Source organism: Chrysemys picta, chromosome 4, assembly GCF_011386835.1.
Source record: "Chrysemys picta bellii isolate R12L10 chromosome 4, ASM1138683v2, whole genome shotgun sequence".
Taxonomy (NCBI): domain Eukaryota; kingdom Metazoa; phylum Chordata; order Testudines; family Emydidae; genus Chrysemys; species Chrysemys picta.
Window position 1 is genome coordinate 24,135,129 of NC_088794.1, and position 27,583 is coordinate 24,162,711.

Genomic DNA, 27,583 nt, shown 5'->3' on the forward strand with positions numbered 1-27,583 from the left:
GGGTAACTATGTAGAGCCCTCAGATGGTGGGTTACAGTCTTAAAGGTGTAGGACGGGTAGCATGCTTTTGCTGGTCTGTGTAATGTGTGGGCTGGAGCCTGAGGATAGTGCCCTTGATAAGACCCTGGCAGGGCTGAGGAGGTGAGCGGTGCCCTACACCCACCCACACACACCCTCTCTCCCCCCTGGAGGCAAGAGGTAGTGGGCCTAGCTTGGTGGTGGGTGTTGCCACATGGGGTTGGTCCTGAGATAGTTCTAGGTGCATGCTGTAGGATGGGGGTCCCTAGGGGTGTCAGGGCGGGGGTGCGGGCGGTCACTGGCTGGGAGCGGGGCAAACTCAGCTGCTCTCGCCCCCTCGGACCGGCAGAGGGCGCTGCTGCTTGGCTGTGCCCTCCCCTGCCCTCTCGCTGGTAGGCGGCGGCTAGAGACGGCGCTCAGCTGGGCGCCGCGGTGCTAGCCGGGATGGTGGCGGAGTAGGGGAGGGCTGTCAGGGAGATGGCAGGAGCCGGCTGAGCGGGCGGCAACGGCTGAGGGGCTGGGGCCCCCCGGCGCCGAGCGTAAGGCGCCGCCCCCTGCCCGGACCCGGAATGGCCGGCATCATCAAGAAGCAGATCCTGAAACACCTCTCCAGGTGAGACACCGCCCTGCCTTCCCCCCGCTCGGCCAGCGAGGGGACCCCGCCCTCAGCCCCCCTCCCCCCCCCGCACACCGCGGGGACCCTGCCTGCCCCCGGGTTCCCGCCCCCAGCCCCCCCCCCCCGCACATCGCCGGGACCCTGCCTGCCCCCGGGTTCCCGCCCCCAGCCCTGTCTCCCCCCCCCCCCCCCCGCACACCGCGGGGACCCTGCCTGCCCCCGGGTTCCCGCCCCCAGCCCCGTCCCCCCCCCCCCCCCCCCGCACACCGCGGGGACCCTGCCTGCCCCCGGGTTCCCGCCCCCAGCCCTGTCCCCCCCCCCCGCACACCGCGGGGACCCTGCCTGCCCCCGGGTTCCCGCCCCCAGCCCTGTCCCCCCCCCCCGCACATCGCCGGGACCCTGCCTACCCCCCGGGTTCCCGTCCCCAGCCCTGTTCCCCCCTCCCCGCACACCGCGGGGAACCTGCCTGCCCCCCGGGTTCCCGCCCCCAGCCCTGTCCCCCGCTCCCCGCACACCGCGGGGACCCTGCCTGCCCCCGGGTTCCCGTCCCCAGCCCTGCACCCCCCGGGGCCCCTGCTCCCCCCGACCTTGCCCACATTTAGGGGGTGCCTCCCAGCTCGCTCCCCCAAGGACCCTTCACAGACCCCGAGACCCTGCTCCTCAGTGCTACTCTTCTCCCCCCCACCCAGCCCCGAGGACTCTGCCCTCATTGAGGGGGACACCATCCCCCAACCGTCCCTCCTGGGCCTCTTTGCCCATAGCTGATCCCTTCTCCCCCCCCAGCACACAGCCCCAGAGAAGTGCGGGGTCTGGCTGCTCTCCACTAGGGGTAATAGGGAAGGGGGGGAAGGCTCCCTTCCTTGAGAGCAAGTGGGGTGGTGTGTTCCTCACCTGTCTCCTCCCCCCAATCTACCCCTAGCTGCTCCTTCACCCCCATCTCCAGCAGTCGCTGCCCTCAGGTAGGAGAGGAGTCTGTGACAGGAGCACGTTCTGAAGCACCTGGCCTGGTAAAGGGGGAGCCGCCATCGTCTCCCGACTATCTTGTTTTTCCTTGTCTTGTTCCTCTTCTCCCACATGCTTCTCCCCCATTTCTCTCCTTTTCTCCCTGTTCATTCCTTGCGGCTTGGTATTGACACCCCTACATAGGTAAGAGGGCCTTCCAGCCTCCCTCCTGCTGTGATTGCCTCCCTAAAGTGCTCCTGTCCCGTAAGTGATTCTGCCACTGGCTCAGGAATAAATTCTGTTCAGATAAGAGGGGATACTACCTCTGTCCTGCTCCCCTCCTTTTCCCATTCCCCTGCCTTGCCAGCACAGTTTGTCCTCACTCTCCCATATATTGGCACAAGGATAGATTCTGAGGCTGATACCACTGTTTCCTTCTCAGCCTTTCCCTTTCATCCTACCATCTCTCCTCTTTCTTGTGTGCGCGCGCTCTCTCTCTGTATGTGTGTCTTCCTGTGGCACAGGATTGGTTGGCAGGTTAGAAACGATTTAGTGGGAATGAATGGAAAGTTAATGAGTTTCTCCAGCCATCACTGCTGCCCTCAGAGAAGGTGAAATGGAAGGAATGAAAGGTCATTCATAGATGTCCCTCTGGCCTGCTTTCCAATGCTTGCCTCCCTCAGTCTAGTTGGTTCAGTCCTATTATTTGTGTTAAAATAAAGCATAGAGGCCTAACCTCTGAGATGTTAAATTAATTTGTTTTTTTCTTGGTATTTTTGGATTTGGTAATCCTAAAATGTGAAAGGGGATGTGGGGAAGCTTTTTAAGTAAGAGGTTTGAGTAAGTGAAACTGATAGGTAGTGAATATGTGAGTAAAACGGCTAAGAAATTAATGGAAAGAAAGAGTAGGGATAAATGGTAATGAGGTGGGGGACTTAGGGTCAGTGAATCCAGGGGAGAAAGGAGCAGAATATTGCACACAACACACAGTCTTGATAGATTGACAAAACACTGAGTGACTGATGAGTTTTTATATTAATGTCTCTAGTAATACATCAAACTTATATTAAGAGGAAGCAATATCTAGTGGTTAATGCACAGGACCTCTATTCCTGGGTTTCCCATTGACCTGCTGGGTCACCTTGGGCAAGTCACTTCTCTGCTTTGTGCCTCAGTTTCCCTATCTAAAATGGGGAGAATATTGACTTCCTTTGAAAAGCGCTTTGTGATCTAGGGCGAAAAGAGCTACCTGAGCACTAGGCATTATTACTAACTGTGTGACCTTGGGCAAACCACTTCATCTCTAAAACAAGATCAACAAATACTCACTTCAAAGGGATTGGTACGAGGCTTGGGAACCTTGCATAAAGTGGATGAAGGCAAAATATTACATGGCACCTTTCACCTAAAGGTCTTAAAGCGTAAACATGGGCAAGTATTTATCCTCATTTTACAGATGGGGAAACAAAGGCAAAGTGACTTACCCAAGGCTACGTAATGTCAGTGGCAGAGCCAGGAAGGGACCCCAGGAGTACTGTCTCTCTATGCCCCGTTTTCTACCATGAACAGCTTAGGTACACTGAGGTTGGCAGACTTTGTATTTTTAGACTGAAGGTAAAATCTTAGCATTTTGGGGACCTGCAAAAAACCTCTGCAAATGTTAAATGAGCATCTGTAAAGCATCTGTTTAAGGCTGTTCTGTGAGTCACTAGTTGCTCTCCACCACACCTTTGTACCAACAAGAATGTAACACAGCCTGCTAGTAGACTTCTTAAGTCATTAATTTAAATGATTGTCTGCTAGTCCTGGCAGCTCACAACTTCCAAGCTTCCTGCCTTCCCCTACCCGAAACCAGCGTGTTGTGTGCATTATGGATTCAGCGTTCTTGTCAAAAGGCGCTGACCCATTGATAATGGGGAAAAGTGCATGAGAGTACACTGGACCAGTTAGTAATGGAGACCTCAATAAAGCTAATGTGTTTTCTATGTCTTACTAGCCGCCACAATTAAATGACATGTTTTCTGCCAATACATAATGCTGTCATTTGCTTTGTGTGCGTAACCTTTCTTCACTGGTATTTATGGGCCCCTTAATTTTTTGGCTCATTCTTGCCTCTTGGCCTCCTTACCTATACTGCCGAAACCCCATTAGTGACTTTTTTGCTCATGGACCCCCCCCCTCCCTCCCTGTACTCTTTCTAATATAGTTATTTTACAGTCCTCAGCTTTGCCTTTTTCTAATCCTTTGTTGCAGTCCCTGGATAATGGGCTAATGGTGTGAGCAGTGAGTTTGGAGTCAGGAGGATTTCTGGGTTCTACTCGTGGTATTGTTACTGGCTTGGGGTGTTGTTTTGGACTAGTCAGTCAGGCTCCAATCCTTCATGCTGTTCACTTCACTGGGGCTTTGTCCAAGTGAACTGAATAGCTTGCAGGATTTAGGCCTGAGTCACTATCTGTAAAATGGGTTTTCCTAATTTACACAGGGATTCATAGAATCATAGAATATTAGAGTTGGAAGGGACCTCAGGAGGTCATCTAGTCCAACCCCCTGCTCAAAGCAGGACCAATCCCCAGACAGATATTTACCCCAGTTCCCTAAATGGCCCCCTCAAGGATTGAACTCACAACCCTGGGTTTAGCAGGCCAATGCTCAAACTCCTGAGCTAAATTGAGAGATTTAATGTGCTTTGAGCCTTCACAGTTTAAAGCTGCTGTCGAAAAGCAGCATCACTATTACAATCTGCATTTTTAATATTGCTACTACAGTTTTCTTTCACATAAAATAACCCAACTCTTTATTCATGTGGGTCTCTCTTCTAACTCTGTGCGTGCTCGAGAGACGCTTTGCTACTGAATCATTAAACTCCCTTTATTTTCTGTTTTCAATTTTAATTTGAAATAATTCTTTGTTCCTTTTGTCGCCTCCTCATTGAAGTTGTGTGTGTGTTTGTTCTCTCTGTGTCTGGGAATTCACAAGGAAGGGAAAACTGACTCCAATGTCAGGGAAATCCAAGGGAGAGTTATACTGTATCAAATTGTTAAGTAGCTCTTATTCAGATGAAATGAAACACATGCACTTGCAATGGAATAACGATTATCACTTTGCAGAGATCTTCTGCAAAGGTGAGTTTTGATGTGGATGACGGGGCACTGACCTCAGAATACATCTTTAAAAACTTTATTCATGTTGTGTTGTTTTTTTAACACATTATTTTCCATTCCTAAAATTGAAAGAATCTAAAATCTTGAATGTATTTTTCACCATTGGTGCTGTTTAGCCTCTTGCACTATTTTTAGCTTGCAGAAGGAAAATAGTTTAATTGGTTTCACTGTCTAGTTCTCCTGAATTGGCCAGGGGCTGCTCTGGTTGGGTTGCAAACGCAGTGGGAGAACGTTTACATTGGAATCAGAGATCTGAGACTCTGAGTTTTCTGGGGCAGGGATTGTCTGTGTATTTGTACAGTGCCTGGGATCTAATCCCTGTTTGGGCTCCTTAGGCGCATACACAATAAAATACTTTTTTTAATTCAGTAATTTGTAATCATTATTAGTGGAAACGCATCTCTTGATCTTAGCCTTTATAAAACGTTCATTTTGACACCCCATGTGTTTTGAGTCTAAAGAGTGATCCCTTTAATGTTTTCCATTTCACTCAGCTTGGACAGTGAAACCAGACTAATCTCATTTGAATGCACTGGTAATACTTAGCACTCTTATAACTGAAGCAAGTGCTTGATCTTATTGCTTTACAAAGGTAGCTCAGTATTATCATCTCCATTTCGCAAGTGGGGAAACTGAGGCACAGGGCAGTGAAGAGACTTGATTAAGATTGGACTCCTGTTGTACTGTTTGGCTTCACTACATTGCAGGGGTGAAGTCTGCAGAGAACTATTTTTGTTGAATTTCATGGGGAAAACTTCTGTCCACTCTTAGGGCAGGTCTACACTAGAAGCACTACATTGACGCAGCTGCACTGATGCAGATGCGCTGCTGCAGCGTGTCAGGTAAAGAAGCTTTATGCCGTGGGATAATTGGCTTAATTATTCCACCTCCATGAGAGGTGGAAGCTATGTCGGCGGGAGACACTCTCCCACCAACGTGGTGCCAGTGAGGACAGAACTTAGGTAAGTTGTGTCACTTGGGGGTTTCTTTTTCACACCCCTGCGCGATGTAAATTAGATTGACTTAAGCGGTAGTGTAGACCTGCCCTTAGATTTAACAAAGGCTTCCTAAAGCTTCATTTTATTATACACTTAAAAACCATACATGAGTATATATGGGTAATCTCTGCCCAATAGATGATGGGTCCCTGTGCCAAAGAACTCTTACTGTAATGGCATGAGTGGGTGTCATGCAAAATGGGAAGTGTAGTCACTGTTTCACAGGTTAGGGTAGGTTTTATGTGGTTTCTTAGGAGGCAAAGAGGGAGGTTGACAAGCTTTACCTGTTTCAAGCCAGGAGGGCAGTGTTCAAGAAGGCATTGATTGAGTCAGGAGTGGGTGAAGGAAACAAAGGGAGCTGTCAGCAGAGAACCTGGGGTGGTGTCTTGGGAACAGGGTGGGGTGTGTAGGAAGAGAGGAGCACTGGTGTAGGCTGGGCAGGAGTTATGGAGAAGCTTCACTTGTCTGTGGAAAGTGGGAGAAGCCAGTGCTGGAATTGACTGTGGTGAGAATAGTGGGAAAATCAGCATCATCACAGAGACAGCAGAGAGAACCAACTGTGTAGAGAACTGAATTAGCTTCTCCTTGCTGTGTATGTGATAATGGAATGGTGCTATTTATTGCATCGCCAAGTGGCCTAGGCAGCTGGCCTTAGTCGTTACAGATGTGGGTGATATGAACACACATTATTACATTATGCTGTCACTTTTCTTGTCTCTGCTGAACCCACCATACTTGTGAGCAGGCAAGGGACTGACTCTGACAACTTCTCTCCAGATCTCATAGAAAGTGCTAAAGCATAGTTCTTTTGTGCTCATGGGCATTTCTACCCCACACACCTCACATTTGGTTACTTGGATCATACAATCCCAACCGTTCAATTGGAACACTGGTATGGGCCTTGGTTTGGAGGGTTTTAATGAACCGTGCCTTCTCCTGAAAGGCAAGTCTGTGAGACTGAGAACACCTGGAATCATGGGAATCCAGAGGTGAATGTGGCAATCTGATGGCAAGGAGAAATTAATCTACTCTTAGAGTTCTGAGTGGTGTCTTCTAGTGGAATTCCTCACCCACAATCAGCTTGTGTTCAGTGTTATTCCTTTCCCTGGATTTGAAGGTTCCTGGATGAAAGGGACCTCTTTGGAGAATACAGTAGAATCTGAGTTACAAACACCTCAGAAATGGAGAATGTTTGTAACTCTGAACAAAACATTATCATTGTTCTTTCAAAAGTTTACAACGGAACATTGACTTAATACAGCGTTGAAACTTTTCTATCCAGAATAAAAATGCTGCTTTTAACCATCTTAATTTAAACAAGCACAGAAAGTTTCCTTACCTTGACAACTTTTTTTTTTAAACTTTCCCTTTATTTTTTAGTAGTTTACGTTTAACACAGTACTGTATTGTATTGGCGCTTTTTTTGGGGTCTCTTCTGCTGCCTGATTTCATACTTCTGGTTCCAAATGAGATGTGTGGTTGACGGTCAGTTTGTAACTCTGGTTTTTGTAACGCTGAGGTTCTATTGTACAACCAACATGACAGAGGTTGAAGCCTAATTGTCAGCACTGCTGGGGTGTAAGGCTGCATACTGATTGTTTCACTGATTGCTCTGCAAATTTTATCACGTTGTCCATACAGTTGGTAGTAGGGATAGGAAAAGATAGAGAGTTTGACAGAATTGTGTCTTAGGCCTTGGCTACACTTACCCGCTAGTTCGGTGGCTGGCAATCGAACTTCTGGGTTCGACTTATCGCGTCTAGTCTGGACGCGATAAGTCGAACCCGGAAGTGCTCGCCGTCGACTGCGGTACTCCAGCTCGGCGAGAGGAGTACCGCGGAGTCGATGGGGGAGCCTGCCTGCCGAGTGTGGACCAAGGTAAGTTCGAACTAAGGTACTTCGAACTTCAGCTACGTTATTCACGTAGCTGAAGTTCCGTACCTTAGTTCGAATTAGGGGGTTAGTGTAGACCTGGCCTTACATAGCCTAATGTTAAAGCTTCCTTTCTGAAGTATGGGTCTGTTTCATGTAAATCATTTAGAAGCAGAGGAATTTTTCAAAAATGTTGGCAAATTATTCTGAAAACCAATTATTATGTGTATGGGAATTAATACCAGTTGCAAGTCAAATTTAAGGTGATATTTCAAACTTTTGATACTTCACATCTCTCAAGCATAGGATTTCAAAATTCTTTGGGGTGGGCTACATCTGAATATTGTCTCATGGACACTCCCCTCCCATTCACAGTTGTGCAGGACATGTTCCCTCCCTCCCATCCTCCTGTCAAAATTGTGTTGACTCACCTCCCGTTTTGTTTGCAATCACATAACATCACTGTGGCATTTACAGCAATAGCCTATGTGGAAAAGCAATATCAGGAAAGCATTTAACATATCTTTATATTTTTAATGCAATTTAGCAGCTGGAAATAAGGAGAAGTCAGCTTCATGTGACCAGTAAGCATTTCACAGACTCATGTGGAAGACTCTTATTTAGCACCTTCTACCTAGGGATCCCAAAGCACTTTACCAACATTGATGAATGCATCCGCCTCATCCCAATAACCGGGATCTTCAACTAGACTCTGGGAGGAGTTAATGTCTGGCCATGCAGATGTCCAGAATCCATCTGGTCCTCACCTCCATGTTACATATATGATACTAGAGAGTAACTGAGCAAGGAGGCATTCTTTGCACTAGTTCAACATCTTGCTACATAGTGTTTCAAGCTTCATTCAGAGGCTAAGATGGCAATGGTGTCAGAAAGACCTCTTTGCCTAAGGAGACTTATTCTCTAGAAAGCACTGAGAGAGGGGATAGAGCAATGTGTAAGTCAGGAAAGTGGGATGTAGCCTCCATCAGGAATTACTGGGGGAGGTTGTTTGGCCTGTATTAGGCAGGCGGTTAGAATAGATGATTATAATGGTCCCTGCTGGCCTGATGATCTCAGAATCATGCATGGAATAGGGAAAATCCTGCGGTTGTATGTGCTTCCTATTTTCATCAATACCCCTAGTTTCCTGTCTAAATGCTTAACTCTGGAAATTACCATCTGCCCTCCTAAATTCCCCAGTAGGTTTACTTGCATATGTGATTTTTTTCACTTTTTGTCCTAATCTGTTATGCATTGTTGCTGTGTGCTCATAAGCAACTGCTGCATGCCACCCTCGGATGGTTGCCTTTTGGTGGTGGTTGAAGTGACTACTGCATGTGTGGTTGGTAAAGGGCTTCGGGGTCCTTGAGGCTGAGAGGTGCAATGTAATTGCAAGATGTTATTTATTCGCCTTATAATCCTTTTAGTATCTTTCCCCCCCCACCCCCCTCTGCTCATGCTTTAAGCTAACTGGAAATGCACTGCTTTAGTTTAATGGATCAGTCCTTGGAATGGTCTGATACTGGTCATCTTATTTGGCCCCTTGAAGTAATGGAAGGTGCTCACCAAAACAGCACCTCTGACTGTGCAGTTTGAAATCTAGTTCAATCCAGAGATGAAACTGCATTCTGCCCTTGGTCTAATCTGCAGATATTGAAATGCTTATTTCCTTTACTAGCTATTTGTAGGAGAGCTATTTCCATATGGGCTTTTGCTACCTGACACACTGCAGCTGGACAGCAACAGACTAAAAGCAAGCAGGACTTCTGCTGCAGAGAATTGGTAGTGGGACTTGTACAGTCTTTCACCTCTATAACCTGCTTGAAACCAATCCAGTTGAGTAGCGATTGAAAGTCCTTACCATTGTGTTATCATGCAATGCTCTATGTGAAATGAACTCTGGAGACTCGCTCCACCTATAAATGAATGGGTATCCATATCTCAAAATTGACCACTTTTGGCATTGTGTCCCTCTTTTTGATAGTCCCAGCAGAGAGGCTAATGACTGAATTGACCACGTAGACTGAATTCCCCTCCCATTCCTAGAAATGGCTCATCTCAAGTCAAGGTTGAGGTCCACAGGTGGCCAGTGTTGGAAAGCCTATGTCACTTATGTGCCCTGTGGAAAGAGAGACCTTCAGTCTCCCTGGCTCTCAATCTAGCACCTCTTCCCAGAGCTAAATACGCTAATTAAAATATACAAAGTAAAATATTTTATGCTACCGTAGCTCAGAAAGGAGCTTTGTTCTCTGAGCCTGAAGTTGTCTCCTTGCCTTTTGTATGGTACAGTAACAGCTTCTCACCTCAGGCTTCTGGAGAAGACTTTAGCCATAATGCATTGGGCTTTAAATATCTCACTTTGCCTGCAGTGCAGATTCATCCTGCATTGTCATACCACTGGAATTCAAGATAACGCTTTAACCCACAAGAAAGGTGGTCTCAGCTTCAGCACCTTTTATACCCTCCTTCAGTATCTGAGGAATTTACAGCTCCTCATTAAGATGGGAACCACAACTTGCCTAAAATAGCTGTTACAGCTATGGGGAAGTGTGTAAAACCACAAAGCTTCCAGCAGTTAAAAATTGATGATAAATTATTAGTGGAATGGAAGTTTCCCTTCTGCAAAACCATCACATTACTGCTTTTTCAACGTGCTGTGCTTCTGAACCAGCTGGTAAGATGCCTTGTGCCCCAAATGAAACAACACATATGTTACGATCAAAAGAAACATGGCCTGAGCAATAAATCTTGAAGCAGAAGCCAATGGAAAACCAAAAATAAATTCTGCAGTCACCCTGAAACAGTTTGCACCCACCCCACAACAGAGAATGGAAGCAGAGATGCAAATGTTTGGAGTCTTCTCTTTGAAGGATGCCGGTCTCTGTAAAGTAGGGGAAGGATTCTAGAATCTCCAGTTTTTGTTGCAAAAGCCCCTACTTCCTGTCCCCTTGAGACAATACCACAAGATGGTCAGCAGTTCTGCACCTGCTGTGTTTAATGCTGTGACAAGGATGCATGGCAATGGATGGTCTCTCAAGAAGACTGGTCTTGTATTATTTACCTGTCTGACAGATGGGAATAATGCCTCTCTTCTTTTCAGGGAGTTAAGGAGATGTCTGGTAAACCTGGCCCATAGTGATATGCTGTGTGGTTTTGGGAAAGTCACTTCAGCTCTCTGCCTCAGTTTCCTCAGGTGCATAATAGGGATAATACTTACTTGCCTCATCCTAATGGTGAGAGAATTAACTCATTAACATTTGTATATTGCTCTGAATATAGATTTAGAAACATTAGAGAATGGAAACATTTTCAGGTAGAGTTCAAAGCAAGGGTCTCTTCAGTCCATTTCATAAGAGAGAGAGACTATTGTTAACCATATATTTCAACCCTCCACTCCCCAATACACTGTCACATTGATTCTAGCAATACTTCATTCTGAAGGAAGAGCTGTCAAAGTAACTGGTGAGCTGTGGACCTCAGTTTGAGAACTGCTAGTTTATAGGCTTCAGTCTCTTAAATTCCCGCATACCTCTTTCCAGCAATACATGTAGGACTGTGGATGCAGAGCTTTTCGGGATATGCTTTGGTAACTACTACTTCTGTTAGTGTGGGTGGCTTTGAGTCCTGTTTTCCCGCCCCTCCCCCCCATATATTGATTAATTCTTCATGCAAATACAGACCTCAGAGCACATGCTGGGGAAAGTAACAGCTAGCTGCTGCTACTTGTGGTCAGTGGGTGGGGGAAGAGTGTGCACACATGACAGCACATGCTTTCTTCTGTATACAGTTATCTTTAAAATCGGAAATGTACTGCATGGTCGTCCATCAGAAGAGCTAAACTGACAGTTCTGCAAAGCGGGTATCTACAGCTTGGCTCTTGATAGTCTCAAACCACTTCCACCTAAATCACAAAGCCGCGTAGAGGAATGTGCACTCTATCTGGCAAGTTAGAAGGAGACTTATTGTGAGAGAGAATAATTTGGACTTCTGCAATGCAGGAGGCAGAAACTCCTGGGTTCAGTTCCCAGCTCTGACACTGACTTATAGTGCAGCTTTGTACAAGTCACTAACGTTCCTTGTACCCCTGCTTATTTCCCCCCAAATGACGAACATTTACCAACCGTTTGCATGATTGTATTAATAGTTGGCACGTACCACAAAATACTTCATACGTTATATAGGACAAAGTGTACGGTGTGTATATATGCACAGTAGTGCTTTACTAATAGTGACTAATTATAAGCCTACCGGCCTCCTTGTGTGATAGGTACTGTCCCTGTTTTACAGATGAGAAAACAAAGCAACCATGAGGTGAGGGAAGTTGTTCAAAATCACAGAGCTAGGATGGAATTCAGTAATCCTGATTCCCATTCCCTGCTCTTGTAGTATTTTGCCTGGATTTGTTCTTCTGCCTTCACTTCCTGCCCAACCGTTGTATTTAATCTAAATTACACAATAGCCTTTAATTTCCAGTGGGTGGAAATAAATTGCAAGGGGAATCAGATTGCAAAATAGAGTCGCTCAAAATCTTGGACGTGGGGCTTCCAACTACCATAAAGGAGCAAAGGTGGTATAAAATTCCCCAGCTTATGCCCTGCTTTCTAGTTGTCTTCGCTTGTGTGCTATTATTTGCTTGGGGTTTAGTCTTGGGAAACACCCTGGCAGCTGAACACGCTTTGCATTCCAAACTTTTGGACATGGAGTGGTTGGTATTTAAAGACTATCGAGCCTCCAACTGATGGACTCAAAATAGCAAAACATCTCCTCAACAAGTGCATGTGTCAACCCTGGCAAGACTCCCTCTTTTTTTCAGATTAATTTGTGGCCTGTGGCACAAGTCTCCTTCTGGTGAGGAAGGAGTTTGCTGTGTGTTTTGTACAGCGTGTGCTTGAGCTGGAGCCTCCATGAAGTTCCAGCATACGCAGCCCTGATTAACTGTTCCTACCCAGGAGGAGAGACGGTCTAAAAGGGACTAAGTGAGTGGATGTATGCGTGGGGGAGACACACTCTGTGATAGGTGAACATACCTGGTTACACTGTACAACGGTTCTGTCTTTTCCCCAGCGTGTTTGGAAACCATGGTTTCTTTCGTAGGTTGAACTTTGAACTGGATTTTCAATTCCTTCTGCTTTTAGTCATCATCTTGCAGTCCAGCAGTCACAGCAGAGAATAGCACTAGTGATATTCCTGGAGTTCGGAGAGCTAACTGCTGAATGGATTTGGGCAGGGTAGGCGAACATTCCACAATGCAGGTGAAGCTGAATAATTTGCCTTGGAGAATTTAGTGTCTAGGCTTTTATTTAAGTTAGATGAATGTGGTGCCCATGAAACAGAGAGACTGATAACCAAGAGCCAATTGTGGTGCAGGCAGGTATGGTGTTAAAGCATCCTTCACACAGATTTGTCAGTGTATTGTAATCCTGCCCTGCTGCAATGCACCTGCTAATCCAGTGCTGAATGCTGAGCAGAGACCATCAGCTGTGGATAGATCAGGGTGAGCCACCAGGCTTGCTGCACTGTGACCTAGGGACTTGTCTACATAGAAAGTTTTACCAGTTATAATGGTGCAGTTACACTAATGTAATTCTACCATATAATTCCCTGGGTGGACACTCCTGTTTGAGTTTGAGGGTTTTTTGTTTTTGTTTTTTTCTGGTTTAGTTTAACCCCTTCCAAAGAGACATAAGCTAAACAAACAAACAGGCATTCTTAAACCAGAAAAAGTGTGCCCACCAAGGGAGTTCTAGCAGTATTACTCTAGTGATTCAGATTCACACCCTACCTTAGGCTGGTATAACTTTTCTGTGTACACAAGGCACTAGTCAGATGTGTAGGTAGATGAAAAGGGAGCGTGTGTACTTACTGCATCACCTAGCTCCCTGCTGTGACCTAAGAGCCAGAACAATCTGTCTAGTGCAGGGGTCAGCAACCTTTCAGAAGTGGTGTGCCGAGTCTTCATTTATTCACTTTAATTTAAGGTTTCGCGTGCCGGTAATACATGTTAACGTTTTTTAGAAGGTCTCTCTCTATAAGTCTATATTATATAACTAAACTATTGTAAAGTAAACAAGGTTTTCAAAATGTTGAAGAAGCTTCATTTAAAATTTAAATTAAAATGCTGATCTTATGCCGCCAGCCTGCTCAGCCCGGTTCCACCCTGGGGTTCTGTTCACCTAGGCCTGCTGCAGGCTGAGCGGGGCGACTCGAGGTCAGGGCAGAGGGCTGGGATGTGTGTGGAGGTGCAGGGCAGAAGGCTGGGTGTTGGGGGGAGGTCAGGGTAGAGGGCTGGGGTGTATGGGGGTGCAGGGCAGAGGGCTGGGTGTTGGGGGGAGGTCAGGGCAGAGGGCTGGGGTGTGTGGGGGTGCAGGGCAGAAGGCTGGGTGTTGGGGGGAGGTCAGGGCAGAGGGCTGGGGTGTGTGGGGAGGTGCAGGGCAGAAGGCTGGGTGTTGGGGGCGACTCGAGGTCAGGGCACAGGGCTGGGGTGTGTGTGCAGGTGCAGGGCAGAAGGCTGGGTGTTGGGGGGCGACACGAGGTCAGGGCAGAGGACTGGGGGGGGTGCAGGGCAGAAGGCTTGGGTGCTCGGCTCGTGGGGGTGCTCCCAGCCCCCTTCCCTGAGCGGCTCATGGCAGGGGGCTGGGAGGGATATGCCCTGTTCCACCCCCTTCCCCCAGGCCCGTCCCTACCTCTCTCTGCCTGCTCTACAGAGCTGTGTGCACGCTGCCGCTCTCTCCCCCCGCCCCTTTCCCCCCTCGCAAGGGCCATCGCGGGCAGGGAGAGGGAGGAGGAGGGGCAGAGGGGCCGGAATGCACCAAGCTGGGGGAAGAAGCAGGGGAGGGGGGAAGCTTGGCTGCCGCAGGACCAAGCTTCTGCCTCCTGCCCCCGCAGGGGGGCTGAGTGGGGCGGGGGGGCCGGGACTCTCTCCCCTGCTGGGGCAGGAAGCAGAAGCTTGGTCCTGCGGCAGCCAAGCTTCCCCCGTCCCCCGCTTCTTCCCCCAGCTTGGCGCTTTCCGGCCCCTCTGCCCCTCCTCCTCCTCCTCCTCTCACCGGGCAGGCAGCGTGCCACTCAAAATCGGCTTGCGTGCCAAACACGGCACGCGTGCCGTAGGTTGCCGACCCCTGGTCTAGTGTAACCACAGAAATCATAAAAATATAGAACTTGAAGGGACCTTAATAGGTCATCTAGTCCAGTCCTCTGCACTGAGGCAGGACTAAGTATTATCTAGACCAGTGTTTCCCAAACTTGGGAGGTTGCTTGTTTAGGGAAAGCCCCTGGCAGGCCGGGCCGGTTTGTTTACCTGCCGCGTCCGCAGGTCCGGCCGATCGCGGCTCCCACCGGCCGCGGTTCGCTGCTCCAGGCCAATGGGAGCTGCGGGAAGTGGCCGCCAGTATGTCCCTTGGCCCGCGCCGCTTCCTGGGGCTTTCCCTAAAAAGCGGCGTCCCAAATTTGGGAAACACTGATCTAGACTATCCCTGCCATGTGTTTGTCTAACCTATTCTTAAAAACTTCCAATAAAGGAAATTCCAATTTGTTCCAGTGCTTAACTATCTTACATTTAGGAAGTTTTTCCTAATGTCTAAACTAAATCTCCCTGTGATGGGATCCCTGGGGTGCAGCCTGGGAACATGGGACCACTGTGCCCCCTTAACTCTCCAGCCTGGGCTGTCTCTCTCAATGCTTTGCTAGTGACAAGAAGAAAACCCCTCCAGGTGCTGTGATTGCTCAGCACAACAGCATATGGAGCCCCACACCCAGCTAGATTGCATGAATGCTCCCAGAGTCAAATCCCCCCAGCTCCCAGCCTTGTACCTCAAGGATATACTGTCTTGCACTGCTCAAGACCCTTTCTTGAGCAATGCAAATTTATTAATTGGTTCACCATTCATCAATGGAAAGTGGATATACACCAGCCTTTGTAAACCATTGATAACTACTCTCTGAGTACGTTTTTTCAACCAGTTGTGCACCCATCTTATAGTAGGCTTGTCTAGGCTATATTTCCTTATTTTGTTTGAGACGGTCATGTGAGCCAGTAGCAAAAGCCTTCTTTATAGTCAAGATGTATCACATCTACTGCTTTTCCCCCTAGCCACAGGGCTTGTTACCCTGTCAAAGAAGGATATTAGGTTGGTTTGACATGATTTGTTCTTGACAAATCCATGTGAACTGTTAATTATTACCATTTGATTTCTAGGTGCTTACAAATTAATTGTTTGATTATTTGCTCCATTATCTTTCCAGGTACCAAAGTTAAGCTGACTGATCTATAATTGCCTGGGTTGTTCTTATTCCCCTTTTTATAGATAGGTACTTGTCACGGACTCACAGATCGTGCCCACTCTTAGCCCTATGCGGTCCGTGGGGTGTGTCCCTGTTAGTGAGACAGCCCTTCTCGGGGGTCCACTCTGTCTCTGGGTCAGGCCCCTCCACTTCCTGGAGCCGCACCTCTCGGAGCCTTAGCAAACCTGTTTCTCACCGTGGGCCCCCTCAGGGAGTCCACTCGCTCTGGACCCCCCGGGCCTTCACCCCTGAAGGGGTTGATGCCACCCTGTTCTCTAGACCAGAGTGACTCTCAGCCAGCATAAAACAGGAGGGTTTATTGAGAGTTGAACACAGCACAGGAAACTCTCAGGCCTGGCCTCCCTCTCCAGCCCCGAACCCCCCTGCTTCCCAGCTGAGCATCTGAGATCCCCGGCCCCAGGCCCTGCCTCGGTCCATTGTCTTCTCTCCAGGTAAACAGGGTCGTAAACCGGGGCCTCCTCTCCTCACTTCTGTCCTCTGGCTGGAACCGGCTGGTTAGGTCACTGGATCCTCACTCTGCAGCCCATTGTCCGCCCACTGGCCAGAACCGGCTGCGTCTCCTCAGCTGGGCCTCCGGGTCACCGGTCACTAGGGTATCCATCCTCCAGGCCATCGGCTGGGTCCCCAAGTCCTCTCTCTGGTGCTCTGCAAAACAAACTCCCTCTCCCCTCACCTCATTAAACCACTATACCCAGGGAAACTGAGTCCCACCCCCTCCGCATGCAAACCATTGAAACTCCACAGAAAACAAGAAAACCCCCCACTTCGTCACATCACTATATTTGCCCTTTTCCAGTCCTCTGGGATCTCTCCTGTCCTCCATGAGTTGTCAGAGATAATTGCTAATGGCTCAGAGAAGGCATCTAACTTGTCTAAGTAATTCTTATCTTGTTCTTTTCCTATTTTAGCTTCAGCTCCAACCCCTCTGATTTTCATTATATTAGTCATCTGATCACTGCTAACTGAAACAAAAAAGGCATTTATCACTTTGGCCATTGCTATGTTTTCTGTTCTTGTCTTTCCCTCCTCATTGAGTAATGGGCTAACCTGGTCTTTTGTCTTTATCTTGCTTCTAATGTATTTGTAAAATGTTTTCTTGTTACTCTTTATGCCCCTAGCTAGTTTAACCTTGTTTTGTGCCTTGGCCTTTTTAATTTTGTCCCTGCATGCTTGTGCTGTTTTTTTTTTAATAATCTTTCATAATTTGACCTAATTTCCACTTTTTGTATGACTCTCTTGAGTTTCAGGTCGCAAGATCTCCCGGTTAACCCAACGTGGTCTCTTACTACACTTCCTGTCTTTCCTATGCATTGGGATAGTTTGCTCTTGTGCCCTTAATAATGGTTCTTTAAAAAACTACCAACTCTCCTGAACTCTTATTTTTCTCTTACACTTTCTTCTCATGGGATCTTAACTACCAATTCTCTGAGTTTGCTAAAAGTCTGCCTTCTTGAAATCCATTGTCTTTATTCTGCGGTTTTCCCTCCAACCATTCCTTAGAATCATGAACTCTCTCATTTCATGATCATTTTCACCCAGGCTGCCTTCCACCTTCAAATTCTTAACCAGTTCCTCCCTATATGTCAAAATCAGATCTAAAACCGCCTTTCCTCTAGTTGATTTCTCCACCTTCTGCAACAAAAAGTTGTCTCCTGGGCATTCCAAGAACTTGTTGGATAATCTGTGCCCTGCTGCATTATTTTTCCAGCAGATGTCTAGGTAGTTGAAGTCTCCCATCACCACCAAGTCCTGTGCTTTGGATAATTTTGTTAATTGTTTAAAAAAAAAAACCATATCTCTGGGTACTCTCTAAAACCAAGGCTCTGAAACCCAAACTTTTTTATTTCTGAGAGTAAAAGAGGGAGTGGAGTATCTCTCTAAGCGCAAAGTAACTTTGGAACTTGTTACAGACACTAACAGCCCTAGAGCCCTATTTCCCCAACTGGAGTTAATCATGGCAGAATCCTCTGACTGGAGACTGCATCATGAATCAGGGTAAAGATTCCCCATCCTTCCAGAACTGTAGGCAAGAAACCCAACTCCAGTCACACTATTGAATGGAGTATGGAGAAGAGGTGACACTTCCTGAAAGCATCTTATACATGTCCAAATTAAATGCTAAAAGTAACTTCCTTATCCTTGTGGAGTAGCATGCACTAATCACAGGACTGGCAGCCAGGAGCTCCTGGGTCATTTACCTAGCACTGACACTCACTCCTTGTATGACCTTGTCACTTAACCGTTCTCTTTTTTCCCTCATCTGTAAAATTGGGCTAATATTACTAGCCTGCCTGTCTGGGGTGCTGTGGATTAGTTAATGGTTTGTAAATGAATATCACTGTGGAAGTGATAAGTATTATTAATAACTTGGTGCTTTCCATTTTCCAAAGAACTAATTGATCTGATACTAATTGGTTTCATTTAATTCTAAATAGATTGATTAATTAGGTTAATGTGATACTGACTACAGTAATGTAAGTATTAGCATTAGATATCTAATACTAATTAGCCTAATCCAATACTAATTAAGCATATTTCTCTTCCTTGTGTTCAGCCTGAAATCTCTAACACTTGCATTGAGTGATCCCATGTGTTCTTAGTGGACAGATTGCTGCAATATTGTGCTAAAAGCCTGAGTTAGTAAAATGGTTTCTCTCCTCTGAATAGTGGTGTTAGTTCTTCCTCCTGTGTATTGTAGTATCTTTCAAGTTACTGCTTTGCCACTCTTCAAAGGAATTTTGGCCTCTGGCCCAGTTTTATTCCTTCCAAAACTAAGGTTAGTTACCCACTCAGACGCTCTCCCAAATTCATTGTATTTATTATATCTGAAGCTTCTGCTGCTGTTTTCCTGGAAAGTTTGTCTGTGTTTTACAATTATTGATGTTTTCCTCTACCAGCGATGAACCTTCTTGCCAAGTGAGTGTGATTCTTGGCTCTAGAGATAATGAGACTTAATATGAGGGAAATGTCCTATGCGTGAGAGATGTGATAGTGAAATAGTCTCCCCAGAGAAGTATGGAAATCCCATTGTGTGGCACAAAGCATGACTAGACAAGACACTGGGGAAATATGCTATGTAGGGTATAATCCCGCATTGTCCAGGGAATGACTGGATATGATTAAATTGATTTCCTCCATTTCTAACTTCTCCTATTCTCTATTTTGTCTGCTGATATAAGTGTTTAAATACTGTGTTTGTGTTTCAAATTAAGGAAGGAACTCTCGGTCCCTTCCCATAAGCTCACCACTGTTAACAGAAGAGCCTTTTCTTCTGCATCTCCTAACATCAAAAGCAGCTTCACTTCAGCTCTCAGTCTCTCCATCTCTTTTCAGATCTCAGCTGAAAATTTACCCTGTTCCTTCTGTTGTTCACACTTCAATATCTTCTCCATCTGCTACTCTGTAACAGTAGTAAGTGTTGTGGGTAATAATTATATACATCTGCCAATATATTATCCGATCCTGTAGCTATCTAAATTAAAATCAGGAGCATCTGTCATACAGTGTATAACTAATCACTGCCTCACATTTATCCATAGTTACAAAACTATTAATAGAAATAGATATATTTAGATGCTTGTTACATATGATAGTTATAGAATAGCAGTGGGAGATGAAATTGAGATGAGAGGAGACTAGAGAGATAGCAAGTGTATTTTCAGATGGCAGGACCTGCAAAGGAGAATGCTCTTGCACCAGCAGTGTCAAGATAATGGGAAGGGGCCAAAAGCTGATGAGCAGAAGGAGATCAGAATTATGCTTTAAGACATCCCGTTCTGATACTTTTTAATCTAATCCTTCCTACCTGCAGGGGAAATACTTGCTCAATTGTAGACAGTGCTGCACCTGCCAGACAGTTACAAATGAGGATATTGATTTCTACATGTGTTAATGCTATAGACTGACTTCAGGCCAGCAGTCAACTTTGGCTAAACTTTCTCTTGCAATAAGTAGGTTTGTGACTAGATGTATAAGGAGATGAATTGGATACTAGCTCTCTGAGTAATGAAATCCCCACCTTTGATATCCTTTTAAAGCTAACGATGGAAGAGCGAGGTTGATGCTCCTGTTTTTTTTCCTGCCAAAAACCAGATAAAAGACTCTCTAAAGCAAATGAAAGCTAAAACATCAGGAGTTCAGAAACCACCCAAGAAATCTTTTTCCCAAAGAACTGTGCTCTTACAGCCCAAATCCAAGTAAACCACTGTGGCTTAAACAGGATTTTAAACCACATAGGCAGTGTTTTATTTGTTATCTTATCCTGCTAGTTTATCTTTAAAAACAGCTGCTCCTACAGGCCTCTTTCCTCCTCCACTTCAGGGCTTGGCATTGGGGCGTGGGAAAATCATACCTATAATATGGCATCCAGTTCTGGGCACATAACTACCAAAACCATGCTGCTGATTCAGAGACAATTCAGAAAACAGGGAGGTTTAAATGCTAAGAAAGGAGAGAGATTATTTAGGGTGGTCTGTGGGAGTATAATTAGGAGCAATGGGATGAGAGAGAAAATTTGCTAACAGTGGCATCTGTTCATTCTCACAAAGGCTTGTTGGAAGCCCCAGTACTTGAATTGGTTAAAGCCGGATTAGACAAAGCACTGGAAAATAGATTGTAGGGAACAGTTCTACGTAGGTCATTGGGGCATGGACAAGACTGGACATCCATCTCTAGCTACTATGATCCTATGTCTCCTGTTTCCTGTTGCTGTGGCTAAGAAGACAATCAAAGTCTTTAGCCATTTGAAAGTTTTCTGTGGATACTGGGGACTGTGGTAGTGAGTTATAGCCAGTACCCCGTGTGACTTTGCACTCCATATGATTTTATGAAAATATGCTAATGAGCGTGAATATAATGTAATTGGAATATGCTTCATGCAAAAGGTCTCTTGTAAGCTATCATTACAAAGTTTATAATCTACTGAGTGTGGTCATCCTAATTTGTATAAATGTATCATTCTTGTATCTGAAACTAGAAATATGAAATACAACTCTGAGGTCCTATTGTAATTATGCAAAGTGTGGGCCATTAATGGTGGCTTGGAATCTTGATGGCTCCCATTAACCAGGACAACTGACTGTAGATGGCTCTGTTTACTTGCAAGCCTTCCTGTGAGTCAGGTCAGGAAGAATGAAGGCTTGGGGTCTCACAGGACATGTGACCATGTCACCTGTTACTGTAATCCATCTTAAACCTGGGGCTTTTCCATTTAGAAGGAGGGGTGGGGACCCCAAAAGACAAAAGATTCCTGCCATGTGCCAAAGCTATATAAGGGGGTAGAACAGAACAAAGGGGGCTGTAGTCATGAGAAATCCCCTAGCTACCACCTGACCTGGAACAAGGACTGTACCCAGGGAAAGGATTTGTCTCAGACTAGAAAGGAGTCGTATGTAGTCTGTGAAAGAAGCTTATTGGAATATCTCTGAGGGTGAGATTTTATCTGTAATCAGTTTCTTAATGTATTAGGCTTAGACTTGCGTGTTTTATTTTATTTTGCTTGGTAACTTACTTTGTTCTGTCTGTTATTACTTGGAACCACTTAAATCCTACTTTTTATATTTAATAAAATAACTTTTTACTTATTAATTAACCCAGAGCAAGTAATTAATTCCTGGGGGAGCAAACAGCTGTGCATATCTCTCTATCAGTGTTATAGAGGGCGGACAATTTGAGTTTACCCTGTATAAGCTTTATACAGAGTAAAATGGATTTATTTGGAGTTTGGACCCCATTGGGAACTGGGTATCTGGGTGCTGGAGACAGGTACACTTCTTAAGCTGTTTTCAGTTAAGCCTGCAGCTTTTGGGGGATGTGATTCAGACCTGCAAGCTAGCGCGTCTGGCTCAACAAGACAGGGTACTGAAGTCACAAGCTGCCAGGGAAAACGGGCTCAGAGCATCAGGTGGCAGTCCCAAGGGGGTCTCTGTGATCCAAACCGTTACACCCTGCAAATAAAATTTGGACTTGCCTTGACTAGGGCCTGGTCTACACTACGGGTTTAGGTCGACTTTAGCAGCATTAAATCGAATTAAGCCTGGACACGTCCACACGACGAAGCCCTTTCTTTCGACTTAAAGGGTCCTTTAAACCGGTTTCTTTACACCACCTCCGACGAGGGGATTAGCGATAAAATCGGCCTTTGCGGGTCAGAATTGGGGTAGTGTGGATGGAATTCGACGTTATTGGCCTCCGGGAGCTATCCCACAGTGCTTCATTGTGACCGCTCTGGACAGCACTCTCAACTCAGATGCAATGACCAGGTAGACAGGAAAAGACCCGCGAACGTTTGAATTTCATTTCCTGTTTGCCCAGCGTGGAGAGCACAGGTGACCACGCAGAGCTCATCAGCACAGGTAACCGTGATGGAGTCCCAGGATCGCAAAAGAGCTCCAGCATGGACCGAACGGGAGGTACGGGATCTGCTCGCCAGATGAATCAGTGCTAGCTGAACTCCGTAGCAGTAAAACAAATGGCAAAGTATTAGCAGTAAAACAAATGGCAAAGTATTAGAAAAGGTCTCCAAGGCCATGAAGGACCGAGGCCATAACAGGGACACACAGCAGTGCCGCGTGAAAATTAAGGAGCTACGGCAAGCTTACCACAAAGCCAGAGAAGCAAACGGAAAGTCCGGGGCAGAGCCGCAAACTTGCCGCTTCTATGCGGAGCTGCATGCCATTCTAGGGGGGGTGCAGCCACCACTACCCCACCCGTGTGCTATGACTCCGTCAATGGAGAAACACACAGGGAAGACGGTTCGGGGAACGAGGAAGATGAGGATGGAGGTACTGTAGGTAGCTCACAGCAGCAAGGAAGCGGAGAAACCGGTTTCCCCAACAGCCAGGATATGTTTGTGACCCTGGACCTGGAATCAGTAACCCCCGAACTCACCCAAGACCCTCTGGTGAGTGTACCTTTGTAAATATTTGTAAACATTACACATGGTTTAAAAGCAAGCGTGTTTAATGATTAATTTGCCCTGGCAATCGCGGCCAGTACATCTACTGGAAAAGTCTGTTAACGTGTATGGGGATGGAGTGGAAATCCTCCAGGGACATCTCCAGAAAGCTCTCCTTTATGTACTCCCAAAGCCTTTGCAAAAGGTTTCTGGGGAGGGCTGCCTTATCCCGTCCGCCATGGTAGGACACTTTACCACGCCAGGCCAGTAGCACGTAGTCTGGAATCATTGCATAACAAAGCATGGCAGCGTATGGTCCCGGTGTTTGCTGGCATGCAGACAATATCCATTCCTTATCTCTCTTTGTTATCTTCAGGAGAGTGATATCATTCACGGTCACCTGGTTGAAATGGGGTGATTTTATTAAGGGGACATTCAGAGGTGCCCGTTCCTGCTCTTCTGAACAGAAATGTTCCCCGCTGTTAACCACGCGGTGGAGGGAGGGGTGAAGTGATCATCCCAGAGAATCGTGTGTGTGTGTGTGGGGGGGGGTTTACTTGGGTTTGTGCCGCATGTTAACCGGGAAACTGCAGCCCCTCCTTTTACATTGAAAACCCATTTTAAATGGCCAACCCAATTCATCCTTGATATGGGAAATGCGCTGCTGTTTGCAACCTTTCCCGCATGTTAAGAAGGTTAAAAAAGCCAAAACACTGTGGCCTACCATGGCTGCCTGCAAGCTGAAATATGTTGCCTGGGGCACTGCGTGAGTGATCTCTCATACCAAACCGGCAGGCAGAGGAAAAATGCGACCTTGTAATGAAAGAGTGTACCCATTGTTCTCTAAAATGTGTCTTTTTTAACTACCTCTCCCTTCTCCTCCACCAGCTGCAAATGTTTCTCCTTCGCAGAGGCTAGTGAACATTAGAAAGAGAAAACGTAGGACGCGGGACGATATGTTCACGGAGCTGCAGATGTCCTCCCACGCTGATAGAGCACAGCAGAATGCGTGGAGGCAGTCAATGTCGGACATGAGAAAAGCACAATATGAACGAGAGGAGAGGTGGCGGGATGAATGGCGGGATGAAAAGAGCAAGTGGCGGGCTGAAGACGATAGGTGGCGTCAGCTTGCAGACAGACGGCAAGGGTCAATGCTCCGTCTGCTGGAGCATCAAACTGATATGCTCGAGCGTATGGTTGAGCTGCAGGAAAGGCAGCAGGAGCAGAGACCGCCGCTACAGCCCCTGTTTAACCAACAGCCCTCCTCCCCAAGTTCCATAGCCTCCTCACCCAGACGCCCAAGAACACGGTGGGGGGGCCTCCGTCCACCCAGTCACTCCACCCCAGATGATCGCCCAAGCATCAGAAGGCTGGCCTTCAATAAGACTTAAAGTTTTAAAATGCAGTGTGTCCTTTTCCATCCCTCCTCCCCCACCCATCCCAGGCTACCTTGGCAATTATCCCCCTACTTCTGTGAGGAACTAATAAAGAATGCATGAATGTGAAAAAACAATGACTTTATTGCCTCTGCAAGCGGTGCTCGAATTGGGGAGGGGAGGGTGGGGTGGGGTGGTTGGTTTACAGGGAAGTAGAGTGAACCGGGTTGGGGGGGGGGGTTTGGAGGGTTCATCAAGGAGAAACAAACAGAAGTTTCACACAGTAGCCTGGCCAGTCACAAAACTCGTTTTCAAAGCCTCTCTGATGCGCACCGCGCCCTGCTGTGCTCCTCTAACCGCCCTGGTGTCTGGCTGCGCGTAATCAGCGGCCAGGCGAGTTGCCTCAATCTCCCACCCCGCCATAAAGGTCTCCCCCTTACTCTCACAGATATTGTGGAGCGCACAGCAAGCAACAATAACAATGGGGATGTTCTTTTCGCTGAGGTCTGAGCGAGTCAGTAAGCTGCGCCAGCGCGCTTTTAAACGTCCAAATGCACATTCCACCACCATTCGGCACATGCTCAGCCTGTAGTTGAACAGGTCCTGACTACTGTCCAGGCTGCCTGTGTACGGCTTCATGAGCCATGGCATTAAGGGGTAGGCTGGGTCCCCAAGGATCAGGCATTTCAACATCCCCAACGGTTACTTTCTGGTCCGGGAAGAAAGTCCCTTCCTCCAGCTTTCGAAACAGACCAGAGTTCCTGAAGACGCGAGCATCATGTACCATTCCCGGCCATCCCATGTTGATGTTGGTGAAACGTCCCTTGTGATCCACCAGGGCTTGCAGCAGCATTGAAAAGTACCCCTTGCGGTTTACGTAGTCGGTGGCTTGGTGCTCCGGTGACAAGATAGGGATATGGGTTCCGTCTATGGCCCCGCCACAGTTTGGGAATCCCATTTCAGCAAAACCATCCACTATTGCCTGCACGTTGCCCAGAGTCACTACCCTTGATATCACCAGGTCTTTCATTGCCCTGGCAAATTGGATCACAGCAGCCCCCACCGTAGATTTGCCCACTCCAAATTGATTCCCGACTGACCGGTAGCTGTCTGGCCTTGCAAGCTTCCACAGGACTATCGCCACTCGCTTCTCAACTGTGAGGGCTGCTCTCATCTTGGTATCCTGGCATTTCAGGGCAGGGGAAAGCAAGTCACAAAGTTCCATGAAAGTGGCCTTACGCATGCGAAAGTTTCGCAGCCACTGGGAATCGTCCCACACCTGCAGCACGATGCGGTCCCACCAGTCTGTGCTTGTTTCCCGGGCCCAGAATCGGCGTTCCACGGCATGAACCTGCCCCAGTGACACCATGATTTCCACATTGCTGGGGCCTGTGCCTTGTGAGAGGTCTATGTCCATGTCAATTTCCTCATCACTCTCTTCGCCGCGCTGCAATCGCCTCCTCGGCTGGTCCGGGTTTCCCCTTGGCATGTCCTGGCTCTGCATATACTCCAGGACAATGCGCGTGGTGTTCATAGTGCTCATAATTGCCGTGGTGATCTGAGCGGGCTCCATGATCCCAGTGCTAGCTATGGCGCCTGGTCAGAAAAAAGGCGCGAAACTAGTATCTGATGGACCAGGAGAAGGAGGGAGGGCGGGAGGGAGGGAGGGCCGAGTGACGACATGGCGTACAGGTACAGGAACAGGGAATTAAAATCAAGAAAGGTGGCTGTGCATCAGGGAGAAACACAAACAACTGTCACACAGAATGGTCCCCCCAAAGATTAAACTTAAAACCCTAGGCTTAGCAGGCCGTTGATTTCACGGAGGAAGGGGAAGCAAAGGAATACAGAACAAATCTATTTTTTACATCTTAAGCTGGCAGCCGACGGTGCAGCATGACTGATAGCCTCTGCAGTATGATGATGACGGTTACCAATTGTAATATACCATCTTTTACCAAAAGGCAAGGGGCTGCTGCTGTCTAGCAATGCAGCCCCACGTCTGCCAGCCCCACGTCTGCCAGCCCCATGTCCGCCAGCACCCAGATCGCCCTCGGCCTCTTCTGGGTGCTTAGCAGACAATACTGGGCAATTGGCAGAAAATAGTATACTACGACTGATAGCCATCATCATCGAGACAGTAGCATGTCTGCCCAGGTGCCCATGATTGACAGCCACTGCAGTATGACGACGACGGATACCAGTCGTAATATACCATCTTTTACCAAAGGGCAAGGGGCTGGTGCAATGCAGCCCTACGGCTGCTAGTCATGCTACACCGTCTACTGCCAAAAGGCAGTTAGCAGCTGCTGCTGTGTAGCAATGCAGTCCCACGTCTGCCGGCACCCAGAGGACATATGGTGACGGTGAGCTCAGCTGAGCTGAGCGGGCTCCATGCTTGCCGTGGTATGTTGTCTGCACAGGTAACCCAGGTAAAAAGGCGCGAATCTATTGTCTGCCGTTGCTGTGACGGAGGGGGAGGGGCCTGACGACATGTACCCAGAACCTCCCGCAACACTGTTTTGCATCATCCGGGCATTGGGATCTCAACCCAGAATTCCAAGGGGCGGCGGAGACTGCGGGAACTGTGGGATAGCTGTGGGATAGCTACCCATAGTGCAATGCTCCGGAAGTCGACGCTAGCCTCGTACTGTGGACGCGGTCCGCCGACTAGAGCACTTAGAGCATTTTATGTGGGGACACACACAATCGGCTGTATACAACCGATTTCTATAAAACCGGCTTCTATAAATTCGAACTAATTTCGTAGTGTAGACATACCCTAGGTGATGTTTGAGAGGATGAAATGGTATCGGTCACTGAGAGAGAGAGAGAGAGTGAGTATGTGTGTATGAGTTGCTCTTGCTGATCCTGTTCCTGGCAGGCCCAAGAAGAGTGTTGTTCTTTGAATGTACTGGCTAATACTGCATGTCCTCTGTTAAAGAGCTTTGGAAACAGAGAAATGGAAATAGTCCATGCAGTCAATTTTCTTAACAGCCACAAACTATTTCCATTCACTTTTATCCAAGCCAGCAATGCATGCTGCCAAAAATCGTACTGCCATTCAGCATGAATGGAGAGAGTCTGCCAGCAAACTTTGTTTAAAATCCTATTCACAGTCACTGGACCTTTCTTCCGCTGAGATTGATCAAAGCATTTCCTTTGAAGCTGCTGGGAAGATTAGGCATCTTTCTGAATTCCCTGCGGCTGTACTGCCATACCCCACCCTAGTTATGACATTTTGAATTTGAAAATTATTTCATCTGAGGATCTCAAAGCTCTTTGCAAAGAATTACTTTATCCTTGAGACAACCCTGTGAGGTAGGTATAGTAACTTCGTTTTACAGATGGGCAAACTGATGCATAGAGAAGTGATTTGCCCAGTGCTGGTGCTGGTAATAGAACCC

The 27,583-nt window shown here is 47.2% G+C and overlaps 1 protein-coding gene across 1 annotated transcript in view; it reads left to right on the forward strand.

Annotated features, from left to right (window-relative positions):
• Positions 1-386: 386 nt before the first annotated feature.
• BLTP3A (bridge-like lipid transfer protein family member 3A) overlaps positions 387-27,583 on the forward strand; it is a 66,089-nt gene continuing 38,892 nt past the window's right edge. Inside the window, exon 1 of the mRNA XM_065591687.1 lies at positions 387-631. Within this exon, the coding sequence (XP_065447759.1) occupies positions 588-631 (44 nt within the window). The 5' untranslated portion in view covers positions 387-587. The remainder of the gene's footprint in view (positions 632-27,583) is intronic.